General features: G+C 38.3%; 1 protein-coding gene across 1 annotated transcript in view; it reads right to left on the reverse strand.

Moving 5' to 3' along the window:
- Positions 1 to 18,893, reverse strand: part of LOC115223122 (canalicular multispecific organic anion transporter 2) — a 54,541-nt gene that overhangs the window by 8,406 nt on the left and 27,242 nt on the right. Inside the window, exons 10-23 of the mRNA XM_036512110.1 lie at positions 18,011 to 18,188; positions 17,593 to 17,739; positions 17,154 to 17,238; positions 15,377 to 15,443; positions 14,535 to 14,661; positions 13,083 to 13,259; positions 11,229 to 11,396; positions 10,599 to 10,776; positions 9,433 to 9,559; positions 8,039 to 8,150; positions 6,189 to 6,420; positions 4,289 to 4,599; positions 2,653 to 2,852; positions 1,054 to 1,177 (exon numbers count right to left, since the gene is read on the reverse strand). Of these exons, the coding sequence (XP_036368003.1) occupies positions 1,054 to 1,177; positions 2,653 to 2,852; positions 4,289 to 4,599; positions 6,189 to 6,420; positions 8,039 to 8,150; positions 9,433 to 9,559; positions 10,599 to 10,776; positions 11,229 to 11,396; positions 13,083 to 13,259; positions 14,535 to 14,661; positions 15,377 to 15,443; positions 17,154 to 17,238; positions 17,593 to 17,739; positions 18,011 to 18,188 (2,233 nt within the window). The remainder of the gene's footprint in view (positions 1 to 1,053; positions 1,178 to 2,652; positions 2,853 to 4,288; positions 4,600 to 6,188; positions 6,421 to 8,038; positions 8,151 to 9,432; positions 9,560 to 10,598; positions 10,777 to 11,228; positions 11,397 to 13,082; positions 13,260 to 14,534; positions 14,662 to 15,376; positions 15,444 to 17,153; positions 17,239 to 17,592; positions 17,740 to 18,010; positions 18,189 to 18,893) is intronic.

Raw genomic sequence — 18,893 nt, forward strand, 5'->3', positions numbered from 1 at the left:
GCATTGTCAGTTCCAGCATAGACAGCAAAGCGACAGGACGTGTTGAATTCGTGAGAGACTGCTGATTTCACCGAGGTAAGGCCTTTTTGTATTTCTTTCTCCCGTTGCTTCTTTTTCTGTTGTCCTCTTCATCCATAACACAAGCTATTTCGGCCCATAACACCGACCGCCAACACCACAGGAACATAAATTGTGACTAAGGTTTGGTGGAAGATTTGAATTCAAAACTTAAGAAAACAAGACATTTGTACTCAGAGCCGGGTTGGTAACGAAAGGGTTAAACACGTTATATCAAACATGTGACCTTCTCTCTTGAACTCAAATTGGAAGGGAAATAAATCCATTGTTTTTATATAGTTAAGTAGGTAGGAATATATTTAGTAAAAACGTGGTTGTCCTTGCATGCCTCTCCAGCTGAGCATTCCTAACCTGGTGGACTTCCGTAACTTTGCCGAACTGCTAAGTTACGGGAACGTAAACACAATACCAGCATCGGTTGTCAAGTGATGTTGGGGGGACAAACACAGACACACAAACATACACACATCACATATATATATATATATATATACGATGGGCTTCTTTCAGTTTCCATCTACCAAATCCACTCACAAGGCTTTGGTCGGCCCGAGGCTATAGTAGAAGACACTTGCCCAAGGTGCCACGCAGTGGGACTGAACCCGGAACCATGTGGTTGGTAAGCAAGCTACTTACCACACAGCTACTCCTGCACCTATAAGTAAAGATTTTTTTTGGTTTACTTCATTATATTAGCAGCAACTTAAACATTAGCTTTTCATGCAGATGGCGTCACTTGACAACTGATGTTGGTGTGTTTACATTCCTGTAACTTAGCAGTTCGGCAAAAGAGACTGATAGAATAAGTTCTAGGCTTACAAAGAATAAGTCCTGGGGTTGATTTGCTCGACTAAAGGTGGTGCTCCAGCATGGCCACAGTCAAATGACTGAAACAAGTAAAAGAATAAAAAAAAAAAAGAAAAACACTCTCTACCCTCCCCCTGGGCTAGCTATATAAAGAAATGTTTTGCTTACCTGGAGTGCATAAGAAATGGAAAGACCAACAAGGCCACCAGTTATATCTGATCCGAGAATGGAAAATAACGAAGCTGCTATAATTATCAGATTTCCAACCAGCTCAAGCCGAATTCCTAACCATCTGATAAAGAGGAACAAGAAATATATTTAGTATTTGTCAAAATTCAAAGTATTTGAAGACAAACAGAATGCAGTTAAGGGTCATGAAATTTTGAGTGGGTTTCTGATTTGCACAGTAAATAGTTAAAAATATTTGGTGGGGTAGGACATAGGCTGGTCACCCATATACCCAGCCTGGTGGCACAAGAATGCGTCCTACCTAATTACTGGTATCATTGACAAATGCTCCAAGGGCTTAGGTGATGCATTAGGGATGAAAAGAGGCGAGGGTCAAAGCGGCACCAAACTGTTTGTCAGGGTATAGAAATTATGGCAAGGGTTTGAATTGATTAGGAAAGGACATGCAGTCTGGCTTTGAACCAGAAACAGGTATTACTGATGATATCCATCTTGTGAGACAACTGCAGGAGAAGGACCAACTAGGAGTAGGCCCAGCGCTTGTTGGCCTGAGAAGATTTTTGACCAAGTTTCATGCTCTGTAATCTTGTGGTTGCTATGGAAACAAGGATTAGGTGAATGACATGTGAGGGTCACTCAAGCCATGTATAGAGGCACAGTTAGTAAGGAGTTCAGTGACAAAGTTAGCATGCAGATAGGGGTCTACCAGGGGTCAGTCCTCAGCTCCCTCCCATTTAAAGAAGTGAGTTGTTTATGGGACTTCAACATACAAATGACTTAGTTATTATAGCTGATTCTGCAGAAAATTCAGAGAAATAAAATTCCAGGACTAGAATCAAAGTTTTAAAGTAAACTTAGCAAAGACTGAAAGAGAAATGCTGTGGATTTTGATTTTTGTTGAAATAACCTTGTCATCAAAATTTTTTAGTAGCTCTGTGCTTTTGAAGACAAATGGAATGAAAACTACTTGATTATTTGAAAATCAAGCAAGGATTAAGAAACAGGAAGAGCATCTGGCTTTAAGAATACTTTCTGAATAATATGTACTCATCTAACTTGTGCTGTCATAGGAAAATAGATGTAAAACGGACAAATAAAGCATAAATGTTTCTCAGCTTAAGATGCAAATCTTTAAAATTTGTATTAGTGACATGATTTGTAGTTTAAATCAATTGTATCAATATAAATTATTTGAATTTAATATTAATTTTAATTTTACGTGCCACCGGCACATAAAAAGCACCATCCGATCATGGCTGTTGCCAGCCTTGCCTGGCCTCCGTGCTGGTGGCACGTAAAAAGCACCATCCGTCCGTGGCCGTTTGCCAGCTCTGTCTGGCACCTGTGCGGGTGGCACGTAAAAAGCACCCACTACACTCACGGAGTGGTTGCCGTTACGAAGGGAATACAGCCGTAGAAACACTGCCAGATCAGACTGGGCCTGATGCAGCCTTCTGGCTTCCCAGACCCCAGTTGAACCGTCCAACCCATGCTAGCATGGAAAGCAGACGCTAAATGATGATGATTAATTACACTTAAATACAATAAAAGAGGGAAAAAGTTGGTTAGGTACCATACCTATTTGAACTTTTGTTGACATAAATAAACACGAGGTTTTTGTCAACTAAAGTGCGAGACTCTTCTATAAATTCTTGCTCAATGTTGAAGGCTCGGATCATACTGGAACCAGAAATGGATTCGCTGAAGTGAGTATAAATCGGGGACTTTGTTGTCGATTCTAGTCTCTTCAGCTGCCGAGACGAAGGGATATAAACTGTCTGTAACAAAAGAGGGGGGAAAAAGAAAATTAGTGGTAGTCTATAGTCACAGAATCTTTCAAGATGACAATTTCAAAATTTTTTTTTTTTTTAAGGTTATAGATTTATTTTTCAACCACAAGATTTTGGGTTCAATTCAACCACATGACAACTTGGGTAAGTGTTTTCAGCTGTATTATTTTTTAAGGTTATTTCTACAGAAATTTTAGCCAGCATTGATTTTTTTGCAACAATGTTGCGAAGACCTGTTGAGGCAAGTGGAATTGATATCAAATTCAATTAAGGTGGCGAGCTGGGAGAATCGTTAGCACACCAGGCGAAATGCTTAGCGGTATTGCGTCTGTCGTTGCATTCTGAGTTCAAATTCTGCCAAGGTCAACTTTGCCTTTCATCCTTTCGGGGTCGATAAATTAAGTACCAGTTATGCACTGGGGTCGATGTAATCGACTTAATCCGTTTGTCTGTCCTTGTTTGTCCCCTCTATGTTTAGCCCCTTGTGGGTAATAAAGAAACATATCAAATTTGATGACAGCACTGCTCAATACCACCGATTTGCTTGTCAGTTGTTTGACCATAACCACTTGAGCATGTCCCTTAGTGGCTGACAATATGTGCATCTGTGATCATGAGCAAGAGCAGTGGGGGAGCATCAAAGCTACGTGTTGAGAGGGATTCTTTGGGGCTTGAATAAATGTAACACAAGCAAAGTCTGAAAGAAATATTAACCATTCTTCATACTTTCTAGGGGGTCAGCAAATAGAAAATAACAGTTGCTCCCAAAGGACAAAAATCGTGTTACACAATGTTGTTAGACATTGCTAAAAAATGTAACCGAAACAAACCTAAAAACTCAATTTGGGTGACAACTGTTCTGATAACCAATTCATTCAATCTGTTCTTTATTCTTTTACTTGTTTCAGTGATTTTTTTTATTGTGGCCATGCTGGAGCACTGCCTTGAAGGATTTTAGTCAAACAAATCGACCCCAGGACTTATTTGTTAAAGCCTAGTAATTATATTCTATTAGTCTCTTGTCAAACTGCTAAGTTATAGGGATGTAAACACACCAACAGCAGTTGTCAAGTGATAATGGGGAGGTTGGTCTTTCCATTTCTTATGCACTCCAGGTAAGCAAACGTTTCTTTATATATATCTGTCATACAGATATATACATGTATACACATAGATATATACATGTATAATAGGCATGTATGTGTATACATGTATATATACAGATATATACATGTATACACATACAGATATATACATGTATAATAGGCTTCTTTCAGTTTCCGTCTACTAAATCCACTCACAAGGCTTTGATCAGCCCAAAGCCATAGCATAAGACACTTAGCCAAGGTGCCATGCAGTGGAACTGAACCCAGAACCATGTGGTTGGTAAGCAAGCTTCAACACCAGAACTGTTTTGTACTTACCTGTATGATGTAATAGACAAGCATTATAGGAAGAACGACGACCAAAAAATCCGGAGTACTGTAACCAATAATGATGATGGTGCCGATACTCTGCAGCACTATCTGGAGCCATCTTCGAATGATGAAAGCAAGAGTATTGTCAACAATATCGATGTCTCGGGAAAAGCGATTTATTATGCGACCAATCGGTGTTGTGTCAAAGAATGACATTGGGCAATGGATGATGTTGTCCAGAAGTCTAAAATGCATGGATGCCGCGGCTTTGATGGTGCCCATTGCATACATTATAGCATAGACCAATACAATTATACCTAGATTTAAAGAAACAAAAATGAATTTACTCTTTTACTTGTTTCAGTCATTTGACTGTGGCCATGCTGGAGCACCGCCTTTATTCGAGCAACTCGACCCCGGGACTTATTCTTTTTTGTAAGCCCAGTACTTATTCTATAGGTCTCTTTTGCCGAACCGCTAAGTAATGGGGACATAAACACACCAGCATCGGTTGTCAAGCAATGCTAGGGGGACAAACACACAAACACACACACACACGCATATATATATACATATATACGATGGGCTTCTTTCAGTTTCCGTCTACCAAATCCACTCACAAGGCTTTGGTCAGCCCGAGGCTATAGTAGAAGACACTTGCCCAAGGTGCCACGCAGTGGGACTGAACCCAGAACCATGTGGTTGATAAGCAAGCTACTTATCACACAGCCACTCCTGCGCCTAATAATTTGCATAATTATTAATGAATCATTAGCAATATATGTGGCATGAAATTTAACGAGCTGGCCAAATCATTAGCAAGCCAGGTAAAATGCTTAGTGGCATTTTCTCCGTCTTTACATTCTGAGTTCAAATTCTGCCAAGCTCGATTTTGAATTTCATATTTTGGGGGTCAGTAAAATAAGTACCGGGTGAGCACAGGGGTCAATGTAATCAGCTTACACACTTCCCTGAAATTGCTGGCCTCGTAACAAAATCTGAAACTAACGGGGTCGATAAATTAAGTACCAGTTACACACTGGGGTCGATGTAATCGACTTAATACCTATGTCTGTCCTTGTTTGTCCCCTCTGTCTTTAGCCCCTTGTGGGTAATAAAGAAATAGGTATGTTTAGCGAGACTGGTAATTAAATAAGGTGAATCTAGATAGCTCTACCTGGACTTGTAGTATGAGTGCAGTTTGGCACGGAGTTACCAATGTAAGCAATGAGAGACAGGTGGGACCCATGGGCAGGTAGTTCCGATAGGAGATTCACATGCCAGACACAGTCAAAAGCTTTGTTAACCTTTTAACATTCAGATTACTCTGTCCAATGTATTATTTAATTACATTAATTAATATGGCACAAAAAGCACAAATTCAAAGAGGAGAGATTTAGTCAAAGTGAGTAATTACTGGTACTTATTTTTACAAATCAAGTAAAGATGGACAGTAAAGTCAAGGACTGTTTCGTTTATTAACATTTGAGTTTGGAATTTAAGGCATTTAGTCTGGTGTTCTACAATTTCTTGGAGTCAGATTTACTAAAACCAGAAAGATACAGAAAAAAAATTAAAATAATTAATGTGCCAAGAGCACCATCCGAGCGTGATCATTGCCAGAGCAGCCAACTGGCCCCCGTGCCAGTGGCACGTAAAAGGCACCCACTACACCTTTGGAGTGGTTGGCGTTAGGAAGGGCATCCAGCTGTAGAAACTCTGCCAAATCAAGATTGGAGCCTGGTGTAGCCATCTGGTACGCCAGCCCTCAGTCAAAATCGTCCAACCCATGCTAGCAAGGAAAGCAGATGTTAAACATTGATGATGATAATGATGATGATGAATGTGCAGAGATGCTCCTCCAACATCATCCTCCTCCTCATCAAGAGAGAAAATAAGAACTTACCTTGTATAATGCCCACTGCACCATAAACTGATAAATATGTGTAGTTCTTTGTATTGTATTCTGGGCTATTTGTATTGCTGAGGTTTTTGAGGTAGGGGTCATCTGTCCATTGGCTCAACCAAATATTGGCAAACATAAGCGACCCTTGATTCAAGATCATTAGCACAAAAACCCAGGTGAAGAGACAAAGACCAAGGGCCCTGGCATACTTGAGGAACACAGCTATTTTAACCTGTAGCAGAATATAGAAGACATCAGTTAACAGAGCACAAATGGAAGTCGGAAATTCCTTAGCCAATGGAATTGATAAATTTCCATTCCATTCACCTGAATCTCTCTATCTTACCTGCCTTAATTCTTGCTTATTTAAATCTCACTTAACCCCAGTTACTGCACTAAATACTTCTCCTAATCCCTTTCTCAGAAACCTTGCATCCTACTTAACCTTCTCTATAATTCCTATGTTTTTTTTTATTACTTACACCTGTAGTTATCAAAGCACTTGAAAATGTAATAAACTATCTCAGTTTATTACATATCCAATTTTGAGAAATTACATTTCTCAAAACCAGAAAGGACAGGGGTAATTTAGAAATAAGTCCTTTAAGTGGTACAGTGAAAATATGTAAAACATTCTGAAAGTGTAGCATGTAATAAGTATATGTCTCAAAAGTTAATCTTGATTGTCAATTTAACATGGAGGCTGTGTTAGAAAACATAATATGGCATTATTTACCTTGAGAGAATCCCTCATAAGGACGCAGGGCATGTAAAAGCACATGTAAATTATATCATTGTCTGATGAAAATTGTCTGCTACAGCCACTGGAAGTGCCAGATCACATGATTTCACCCTGCTGTGGATGCTTCAGTGACAGATATCCAGCAGTAGAATGTCAGTCTACTCAGGCACTGGTGTCACAAATAGCCAATGGGTTTATTAAAAAAATAATTGTGACAGAAGCAGTATTTAGTAGGGCTTCTGTTGCTATTATGCCTAGTGGTATTTGTTCTGGTTCTTTACTTTCTGAGTTCAAATCCCATCAAGGTTTAATATTACCTTTCATCCTTTCAGAGTTGAAAAAAATAAAGTACTTGTCGAGTAGTGATCATCATCAATTCGTGGACATGACTGTCTCAAGCTCTAGGACCCATCGGGCTGGTTACCTGGTTTCCGTGGTGAATAAGTGACCAAAACTGCACCATTCCCCCCTGAACGGGATGCCAGTCCATGGCAGCGTCATTCATTTACAGGTGTGTGGACTGGGCCAATGGGAAATGAAGTGTTTTGCTCAAGAACATAAGGCACTGCCTAGTATAGGAATTGAAACCATGATATTGCAACCATTAGTGCAACACCCAAACCACTAGGCTATGTGACTTCATTCTTCCAACTGGAAGAATTCTTAAGAGCTTCTGATAGGTTGCTCTGTGGTCAGTCAAGTACTGGGGTCGATTTAATTGATGTACTTTTCCCTCTATATATATAATGAAATTATTGTATACAGTGCTCAGGTGCACCACAACTTGTCAAAGGTGCGTATAAAGTACATGCAGTAATGTACAAATGTCTGAAATTATATAACTATAGTCCGGGTCTTATATTAGAAGCAATATTAAATAAACAGAATACATAAATAAATATAACAATTGCAGTGTGGAAGGTGTTTGTAAGCCATTTAAGAAACACACAAAAGCCATTCGATTCACTTCAACATTTAAGTTTAATTTGTCAAAATATTTTCATCGCTAAAATCCGCGACCTGTTTACTGACAAAAATCCGTGCTGCATCTCTTGCTATGTGAGTACATCTCCGTAAATAAATAAGTATATAAAACAGAAATACTTACAGTGCCTTTTTCCAGTTTCTCTTCTTGAATCAACTTAGTAACAGCCACATCTTGATCATGTCCATCATAAGAAATACTCTGAGATCGTTTCGAGACTGAACTAGCTCTTCTCCTGTCAGCAGTAATCACAGACAAAGACAACAAACTTCAGTTTTATAGGGAAATAACAAGTGTAATAATCATGGCTAATTCAATGGAAACTAAGTGACATACATTAACCCTTTCGTTTCTGTATTTATTTTGAGATGCTCTGTGTTTCTTTCAATTACTTTAAATATAACAAAGAATTTAGTAAAATAACTTAGTTATTGTTAAGCTAGTGTTAGGAACATAAATTGTGACTAAGGTTTGGTGGAAGATTTTAATTCAGAGCTTATGAAAACAAGACATTTGTACTCAGAGCCAGAGGCAGTTTCAGCTGAGTTGGTACCAAAAGGGTTAAGAATTGTTTCTCTATTATATATTTTAACCCTTTTGTTACCATATTGCTGTTGAGATGCTCTGTGTTTCTTTCCCTTAATTTTAAATATAACAAAGAATTTAGTGAAATAACTTAGTTATCATTCAGCTAGTGTTAGGGACATAAATTGTGACTAAGGTTTGGTGGAAGATTTTAATTCAAAACTTATGAAAACAGGACATTTGTATTCAGAGCCAGAGCTGGTTTCAGCTGGGTTGGTATCAAAAGGGTTAAATGAAGTAAAATAGGGACCACAGAAGATTGAAACTGCTGATCTCTGTCAACTGGAAATCCTTTTTTTTTATTTTGTTGCACTCATCAAGCAACGTGTGCATGTCAAGCAACATGCACACGTGCATCAGTATTTAACCATTTTGCTATCCTATTTTGAAAATAATTTAGTAAAATAACTTGTTATTTGGAACATAAATTAACATGAAATTTTCATGGACGGTTTTCATTGAAACCATTTTAAAACAGGAAGTTTCAGGCAGGTTGGGATCAATCAAGTTAAATCTATAAATCATATCAATATAAAATTCATTGATCTTTAATGCCTTCCTTCCCTGCTGGCATGGGTTGAATGATTTGACAGGAGCTAGTGAGCCAAAGGATCAGGCTAAGCTCTACTCCCTGCTTCAACAAGGCTTCTACAGCTGGATGCCCTTACTAATGCCAATCCTTTTACAGAAGGTACTGGGTGCTTTTTTATGTGGCACCAGCACCAGTGTGATCACCAAGCAACTGGCAAAACAAGACCCTTCAAATCAGAAAGGAATGGAAACTTGGTAATTGGCCTTATAATTATTAGGGATCAAGAAAAACCCCACCAAAGCAATCATACTATGTGCTAGAGAGTAATGGAGGAGTTGTGAGTTCTCCCCTTCACAAAAAAAAACAAACAAAAAAACAACATTGAATGAATCTTAAATACCTGGTAGATGATACCTTACTGTCCTTTCTCTTTGAAATGCTTTTAATATTTTCATTGACTTCACCATCTGAGCAGCTTGAGACAAACGAAGCAGCTCTTTGCAATATTTTCGATTTTACTTCATTTACTACAAGAGAAAACAGAACAAAGGAGACAAACTTAGTTGAGTATAGTCGAAGGTGTGGAAAACTGTTCAATGTTTTAAATATAGTCGAAGGTGTGGAAAACTTTAATCTCTTGAATATAGTAGAAGGTGTGGAAAACTAATCTCTTGAATATAGTCGAAGGTGTGGAAAACTAATCTCTTGAATATAGTCGAAGGTGCGGAAAACTAATCTCTTGAATATAGTCGAAGGTGCGGAAAACTAATCTCTTGAATATAGTCGGAGGTGTGGAAAACTAATCTCTTGAATATAGTCGAAGGTGCGGAAAACTTTAATTTCTTGAATATAGTCGAAGGTGTGGAAAACTTTAATTTCTTGAATATAGTTGAAGGTGTGGAAAACTTTAATCTCTTGAATATAGTTGAAGGCGTGGAAAACTAATCTCTTGAATATAGTCGAATGTGTGGAAAACTGTTTAATCTTTTGAATAATGTACTTTTAAAGTTGTGGCTGCATGGTTAAGAGGCTTGCTTCCTAATCACATGGTTCTGTGTTCAGTCCCATTACTTGACACCTTGGGTAAATGTCTTCTACTCACAAGATTTTGGTAGACGGAAACTGAAAGAATCCCGTCATGTTTGTGTGTAGGTTTTCTGTTTTTGCCCAGCCATTGACTTATAACATTAACAACATCAGTTAGACCAGTCTTGGAGAGTCTGCAGAGGACAGAGGCAGAGTCCCTTCATCCAGACCAAACAAGAATAAACATACATACATACATACATAATCATCAATGCTTCAGGATAAAGCACCAGTCAAGTATAGAGTGTAATCAGAAATTAAATGACAAAGGAACAGGAGATTAGGTAATCAACTTCATTGGCTTACAGTTGTTCCTGCTATAAGATGCAGTGCCTTCAGAGCCGAGTGCACGTGTATCATCTTATAGCTTCCTCAGAGTTTCAAAATGAAGTTCACTGTATAATCTCCTGGTCCTTTGTCATATATTTAATTTCATAATTTGATGTGTGTGTGTGTGTGTGTGAATAGAAGACAACTTACTCTCAGGATCTGAATCTTCCGCCTCATTTAGATAGGTCAATAAAAATTGAGCAAATGCTCCATTGTGACTAATCAACTCATCGTAGCTGCCTTCTTCGGATACACTTCCGTCAGACATCACAATCACTTTGTCGACTTTCGGTAACCAATGGATACCGTGTGTCACAAATATACGAGTCTGGAGATAAAAGAAAAACAAAAGCAACAAAAAAAAAAGTAAATATAAGAATGGGATCTACAAATATCTGGATGTGGAAGACGACACACAAAAACGACAACATGAATTCGCATAAAATACAGGTAGGATGGCATCATCATCATCAAAGAATTGTTAACAGTAAGAGAATCTAGTTATAGCAAAACAAGAAAAATGGTTTATAATTTTAGCACAAGGCCAACAATTTTTGAGGAAGGGGTAAGTCAATTATATTGACCCCAGTACTCAACTGGTACTTATTTTATCGTCCTCAAGAGGATGAAAGGCTAAGTTGACCTCAGTGGAATTAGAACTCAGGACGTGAAGATGGACAAAATCCTGCATTTTGCCTGGTATGCTAATGATTCTAAGAACAACATCTCCTTTGCAGAAATAAAAATTAAGAAAAGATACAAATAGAAAGTGTTAAATACCTTGCTTTTTAATAATCCAGTCTCACTTAAAACCATATTAAATATGTGTTTGCCAACATGGGCATCGACTGCGCTGAGAGGATCATCTAAGATGTAAAGGTCTTTGTTAGCGTACACAGCCCGAGCAAGGCTGATCCGCTGTTTCTGTCCACCACTTAGATTAATACCCTGGGGATTAAGAAAGGAGCAAAAATTAAGAAAAGAAATATTAAAACAGACGAACTGTAGGAGTCATTTCAATTTCACTGTTTAAAGACTTATATCATCATTAAAGTCCATTTTCCCACGTTTCCAAAGGTCAGACAGAATTTGTTGAGGCAGATTTTCTGTGGTTGGATGCCCTTCCTGTTGCTAACCTGCGTTTGGTTCGAAGCAAGGTAATATTTCCCTACAGCTGGACAGGTTTTCATGAAGAATTGGAAATGAAGGACACCACTTCCAAGTGGTTGGGACAAATGAAGGACATCACTGAATCTGGCTGGTCTGAACCAGGGCTGTGGGGACAAAACAAAAAACTCCGACACCATTGGTGCCTCTAACTCCTCTTTAGGTAATTAAGTGATTGTGGTCTACACATCTCATAAAGCATATGTATATGCTTGTACTTTGAGTAGGCCTATATATTACTAGCACTATGACCTGGCAACTCCGGGTCATAGTGCTAGTGCATGCATATACAGCTGCGTGCGTGCGCACATACACGCGAGTACTGTCCAAATCTCCAACCAATCACATACAGCTAGCTGGCATTCAATTGGCGTATCAAGTTTCGGGCATTTTGATTGGGTTTTGGATAGAAAATTCACAAAAAGTCACTTCTATTGATTTTTTAATGGCTTTGCGGGGTGACTGGGGAAATGTAAAGATGTGCACGACCACCCTTGGACGGTTTTGAATGACCATAAAAAGTGCGAGCCCTCTAACTGAAAAATTGTGGATTTGTATAAAAGACACACACACACACACACACACACACAGACAGTTTGCTGTTTATATATATATATATATATATATATATAATATATATATATATAGAGAGAGAGAGAGAGAGAGAGAGAGAGAGATAACTTGTTTATATTAAGGAATAAAGACATTATGAGTCGGAATCAGAGTCAGTATAGTTTTTCTGACTCCGACTCCAGCTACACCTTAATTGTTTCCAATTCCACAGCCCTGGTTTGAATATAAAACAGGTAGAATATTTGGGCAAGATATGGTCCATTTAAATGCTTGTATGCAAGCCTATTTATAGCCCGTGGTAGACTCAAAGAAGGGCATCAAGAAGCAGGCCTTATCCGAAGGCCGTGTTTGATTGGCTTCACACTCTGGCGCGAAATAGGAAGTAGAGACAAACCGCGCCACATGTCAACCAATCAGATCAGTGGACACAACAGAAACAACCCAGCCAAAGATGGTTGTAATCTCAAACGAGATTATTCCTGCTGTGTCTTTCAAACAGTGATGATATCAGATACCGCTACATGCTAAAGGATTAAATTTCTGAAAAGGCATTCAGGATAATAATAATGAAATTATTGTATACAGTGCTCAGGTGCACCACAACTTGTCAGAAAGTGCATATAAAGTACATGCAGTAATGTAAGTGATTGTGGTCTACATATTTCATAAAGCACATTCATACACTTGTACTTTGTGTAGGCCTATATATTACTAGCACTATGACCTGGCAACGCCGGGTCATAGTACTAGTGCATGCATATACAGCTGCGTGCGTGTGCACATACACACGAGTACTGTCCAAATCTCTGACCAATCACATACAGCTCACAGAGATGTATGTAGATTTGGAATATACAGGTGCAGGATCTCAAAGGAAATGGATATTCCACTTACTTTTTCTCCGATTTCTGTTCTGTCTCCATCAATCAACGTTGCAAAATCCAGTTTCAGGGCACAGGCTTCAATCACTTGCTCATACCATTTCCTGTCGTAGGTTTTTCCGAACAGAATATTATCTCTGACAGTTTTGTTCTGAATCCATGCCTCCTGGGGGACATAGGCCACGGAACCCTGCCAAAACAGAAGGGAAATATTTCAGAACAAACACAAGAAATGACTTACCACCAACGCCACACTGCTATTACCACCAACGCCACCACCATACAGCTATTACCAACACCATCGCCACCACCAACGCCACCACCATACAGCTATTACCACCAATGCCACCACCACCATACAGCTATTACCACCAATGCCACCACCATACAGCTATTACCACCAACGCCACCACCACCATACAGCTATTACCACCAACACCACCACCATAGAGCTATTACCACCACCACCACCACACTGTTATTACCACCACCGTACTGCTATTACCACCAACACTATCACCATACTGCTATTACCACTAACACTACCACCGTACTGCTATTACCACCACCACCGTATTGCTATTACCACCACCACCACCATGCTACTATTACCACCAACACCACCACTGTACTGTTATTACCACCATCAGCTCTACTATCACTGCCATCCAGCAACACACTGCCACCATACAAGGTTGTATTCATGGGAATGGTAAATAAACATCCTGCCAACACACGCAGTTGGCCAAGGACAATTTAAGGCAAAATCAAAACCATAAAATTTGCCAAAAAGTTTATCTCAAGGTCACCAGAATAAAAAGGAAACAATAAATAATAAATATAAACAAAATATTTATTGTTTCAGTCAGACTGCAGCCCATGCTGGGGCACTGCTTTGAAGGGTTTAGTCAAATCAACTCCAGTACATTTTTTAAGCTGGGTACTTTATTGGTCTCTAGTGGAAACACAAAGTTACAGGGATGTAAACCAACCAATACCAGTTGTCAAGTAGTGGAAGGAGGTGTGTGTGTGTGGGGGGGGGAGTAAATACACACACAATCCTCATTTAACACCTGTTTTCCATGTTATGAGTTGAAAGTTTTGACAGGAGCCATACCAGGTTCCACTGCCTGTTCTGGCATGGTTTCTAGGGCTGGATGCCCTTCCTAATGCCACCCACTTCAGAGTTTGCTTTTTATGTGGCACTACCATGGACCAGGTCATATATATATATATATATGTATGTATGTGTATATATATATACACACACACCCCCTTTCTTTCCTGATGAGAAGATTGCATCTTGCACCGTTTATTCCTTTGGAATAAAACCATGTTGTCTTCGAAACATATGTCGAGAGTAAAGGAATTTTGTTAGCATCTCCGTACAACTCCATTTATTTATTTATTCATATATATATATATATATATATATATATATATATATATATATTCTTTCTTTTACCTGTACTTCAACTTCTCCTTGGAGTTTTTCCATGTCTCCCAAAATGGCAGAAATTAGAGAAGATTTTCCAGCACCAACTTGACCAACAACAGCAATTAGTTTGTTCAGTGGAAACTGTAAGTTAATACTGAAAGAAGCAAGAGAAAAAATAAAATCAGAAATGAAAAAACAAAACCAGAAATGAAAAAAAACCCCAAAAAAGTGAAATTATGTTATACATCTTGATTAGTCAATTTTGCTCACATAAAACCATGGCCTACAGGTAAAGCCACAGAAGGAATCAGTTGCTCAACATTTCTAGCGATTGTGTTGACCCTAAGATTTAGGGGCTAAGAGGCAGGTTTTAATATTTGATCTTAATTTAAAACAGAATTTGTACATTTTCCCTTTTTTTTGTTCACTCTACATGGATGCTGAGAAAGCTTCATTGCCAGCAGTCTTAAGACAACTCAGGCCCAAATGACAAAAACTAACAGATGAACTGAACACATAAAAAGATGTAAAGATGACGTAAAGATGACGTAAAGATGACGTAAAGATGACGTAAAGATGACGTAAAGATGACGTAAAGATGACGTAAAGATGACGTAAAGATGACGTAAAGATGACGTAAAGATGACGTAAAGATGACGTAAAGATGTAAAGATGACGTAAAGATGTAAAGATGTACAGAAGATAATATGAAATGGAAACAAAGAGGAGTTTCTACAAAAAGGTGAAAATCTGCTTAAATAAAACGACACAAACTAAATACTGGATAAACTGAGGAAATTCTGTAAGAGAAAAAAAAAAAATCAAAAAACAAAAAGATACAATGTAGATGAATAAAAAGAGGAACTTACTTCTTCAAAAGAGGTTCAGATGATTTTGACCAGGAAAAGTCTGCCGTGGTAATTCTTACAGCATTTTCTGGGGGGACAAAAATGATTTCGATGAACAAAGAATCTGAGGCAGGTAAAATATCTTGTTTAATGTCATCATTTTCAAAAAGCTAAATTAAAACTATTTCTCATGACATTTGAAATCAATTAATGTAAGCAAACATCTAATCTACAAATAACAGCAACATTCCTCAGAATTCTACACCCATTTAACATCCATATTTCTCCACTGAGAGAGAATATCACAAAATATTTCAGTCATTTGTTATATCAAGCCCAGCATTCCAAGATCTGATCTGATCTGATCTCACTTTTGACATCCTTTCTCAGGAAATGCTTTAGCTCAATGCTTATGGTCCAGTCTCATCTCATCCGTACGAGAAAAATGTTTTTTTTTTTTTGAACACCTAAGTTAATCCAATACCAAATCTTTCCTCCATTCCCTTCAACTCTGCCTCATGCAGGTTAACATGTATCCAAGGCTTTCATGGGTTAGACAGAATTCATTGAAATAAATTTTCTATGGCTGGATGCTCTTCCTGCTGCCAACCCTCATCTGTTTAGAAGGCGATACTTCTTAACGGCTGGATGCCTTCACAGAAGATTGGAAACAAAGGATGCTGCTTCTTTTACACATTCGCAACTATTACACAATGTCAAAACGGGGGGAGGAAGGAAAGGAGGAACAGACACACATATACAACAGGCTTCTTTCAGTTTCCATCTACTAAATCTACTCACAAGGCTTTGGTAAGCTCAGGGCTGTATTAGAGGACATTTATCTCAGGCAGTGGTTCTCAAAGAATGCCTTTGGTTCCTATTCTACTCTTCTGGATTGCCATAGCCATTTGAAGTTTAAAAATAAATTATATTTTTTATAATTATATATTATTAGGAAACTTTAAAAATTGTTAAAATATCTTTTATATTGTCAAAATATATATAGGTGCAGGCATGGCTGTCTGGTAAGTAGCTTGCTTCCCAACCACATGGTTCCGGGTTCAGTCCTACTGCGTGGCACCATGAGCAAGTGTCTTCTACTACAGCCTCGGGCCAACCAAAGCCATGTGAGTGGATTTGGTAGACATAAACTGAAAGAAGCCCATCGTATATGTGTGTGTATTTGTTCCCCCAGCATCACTTCACAACCGATGCTGGTGCATTTACGTCCTCGTAACTTAGCAGTTTGGCAAAAGAGACCGACAGAATAAGTACTAGGCTTACAAAGAATAAGTCCTGGGGTTGAGATTTGCTTGACTAAAGGTGGTGCTCCAGTATGGCCGTAGTCAAATGACTGAAGCAAAAGACTAAAAGAATACTGTAGACGTATAATTGATTTATTGCACATAGCAACTAAATCTTATATGGACCCCAGTAGAGAACCACTGACCTAAGGTGACATACAGAGGGACTTAACCTGAAGCCATACAGCCTTGCATGCACCCTCACTACAACAAATTTTCCAGTTTCCGTTCCATGTTGAATTATTAGCAAATAAATTTTGTTTTTCCAAAATATTATTTCAGTGGTTTTCAACCAGGGTTCCGCCAGTACAGTGCAGGGGTTCCACAAGAAGTTACAAAACTGCTAAAATCGGCAGTAATTTTTAAGTCTCCTGTGCAGATATGTGTGCATAAGACTATTAAATTATTGCACAGGGGTTCCTCGAGCCAGTGGAATGTTTCCTTGGAGTTCCGCTCCAGCAAAAAGTTTGAAAAGCACTGTATTATTTACTTACCATCGGAGTGAAATTTATTCACGTTGTCAGAATTTATTTCATCAGAAGTAAGGAATTTTGATAAACGTGTTACAGCAACATGAGCCTGGAAAAGATTTGGTCAAAAATAATTTTAAACTAATTCCATTTTGGAAGATCTCAAAGAACACACATAGAGCTACAAATAAGAGTTTCAGGTTTTGGTACAAGGCCAGCAATTTTTTTTTGGGTGGGGGGTAAATCGATTACATTGACTCACGCCTCCCAGTTTTACCAATCCTGAAAGGATGAAAGGCAAAGTCGACCTCAGCAGAATTTGAACCCAGACGGTCAAGACAGATAGAATGCTGCTAACCAGATCATTCAGCATGCTTCTGATTCGGACAGCTCGTTGCCTTACGTGGATCTATAAATTCTGCTGAGACCCCCTTTGGTCAAGAATTTCAGGAAAGTGCCTTACCTGGACAAGAAAAGGAATTGCCATTGGAAGTAGATTAATTGGCAGCCGCAGGATGTTGAAAAGTGAGAGAGACACAAAGGCAGTTTGTGCATCGATGTAATGATCGTCTTTAAGAAGGACGTAAGTAGCAAAGGTGGCAACCGTTACCTTTGAAATAAAAGAGAAAATTCCAAAGTAAAATTGCAGAATTAATCAATGGCAATCTATATCAGCTGTAAGTTGATGTATTATTAAAAAGAAAAAAAAAAGAATTTTAATTATTTAACAGTAATCATAATAAAAGATGAAAGCATGCAAATGTTTTGTTTAATTGTATAAAGTCATTTCTTAATGAGTCAAAAATAATGTCCAAGATATTTTATTTTGTCGTGTAAAAGACAGAACAATAAAAGTTGACCAAGGATTTGTGAGTACTTACGAGAAATGGAGCACAAAGCCAGCAGAAAGTAGAAAAGGCATTAAGGTATGCAGCTTTTCGAAGGACTGCCAGTTCTTGTTGCCTGATCTTAAGAATTTTTTTCTCGAGAGATCCTTCCCAAGCATAGAGTTTAAGAATCTGAATAAAGGAAAAAAGTAAAAAAATCAAATCACTCAATCTTTAATCATTCATTGTCTGATTGATCTGGCTTTAATCATTTTGATCAAGTGCTTTTCTTTGCCTTATATTTTTTCTTTTAATTTTATCTTTTTACTCGTTTCAGTAATTAGACTGTGGCCATGCTGGGGCAGCACCTTGAAGAATCTCAGTTGGATGAATTGACCCCAGGGCTTATTTTATTTTTAAAGCTGGGTTCTTATTCTATCAGTTTCCTTTTGTCAAACTGCTAAGTTATGGTGACAAACAAAGACACACACACACACACACACACACAAGCTTCTTTTAGTTTAAGTCTACCAAATTTACAAAGCTTTGGTTGGCCAAGAACCAACACTTACCTAAGGTACCATGGAGTGGGACTGAACCTGGAACCATGTGGTTGGGAAATAAACATTGTTTTATGATGTGATTATTTCTACAAAACAACTGTCTGTGACAGAGATAAAATTCATTTTAATGCCAAATTTTCCATGTTTGCAGGAGTCAAATGGAATTTGTCGATGCAGATTTTCTACAGCTGGATGCTCTTCCCGTCACCAAACTTCACCCGTTTCCAAGCCAAGTAATATTTCCCCATGGTTGAACATACTTTCACAAAAGATTGGAAACCAATGACACTGTTAATATGATGGTGATGCTTGTTTACAACTCTCAAAACAAGGAGACACACACACACAGACGACTTCTTTCAATTTCCACCTTT

Source organism: Octopus sinensis, linkage group LG22, assembly GCF_006345805.1.
Source record: "Octopus sinensis linkage group LG22, ASM634580v1, whole genome shotgun sequence".
Classification (NCBI taxonomy): Eukaryota; Metazoa; Mollusca; class Cephalopoda; order Octopoda; family Octopodidae; genus Octopus; species Octopus sinensis.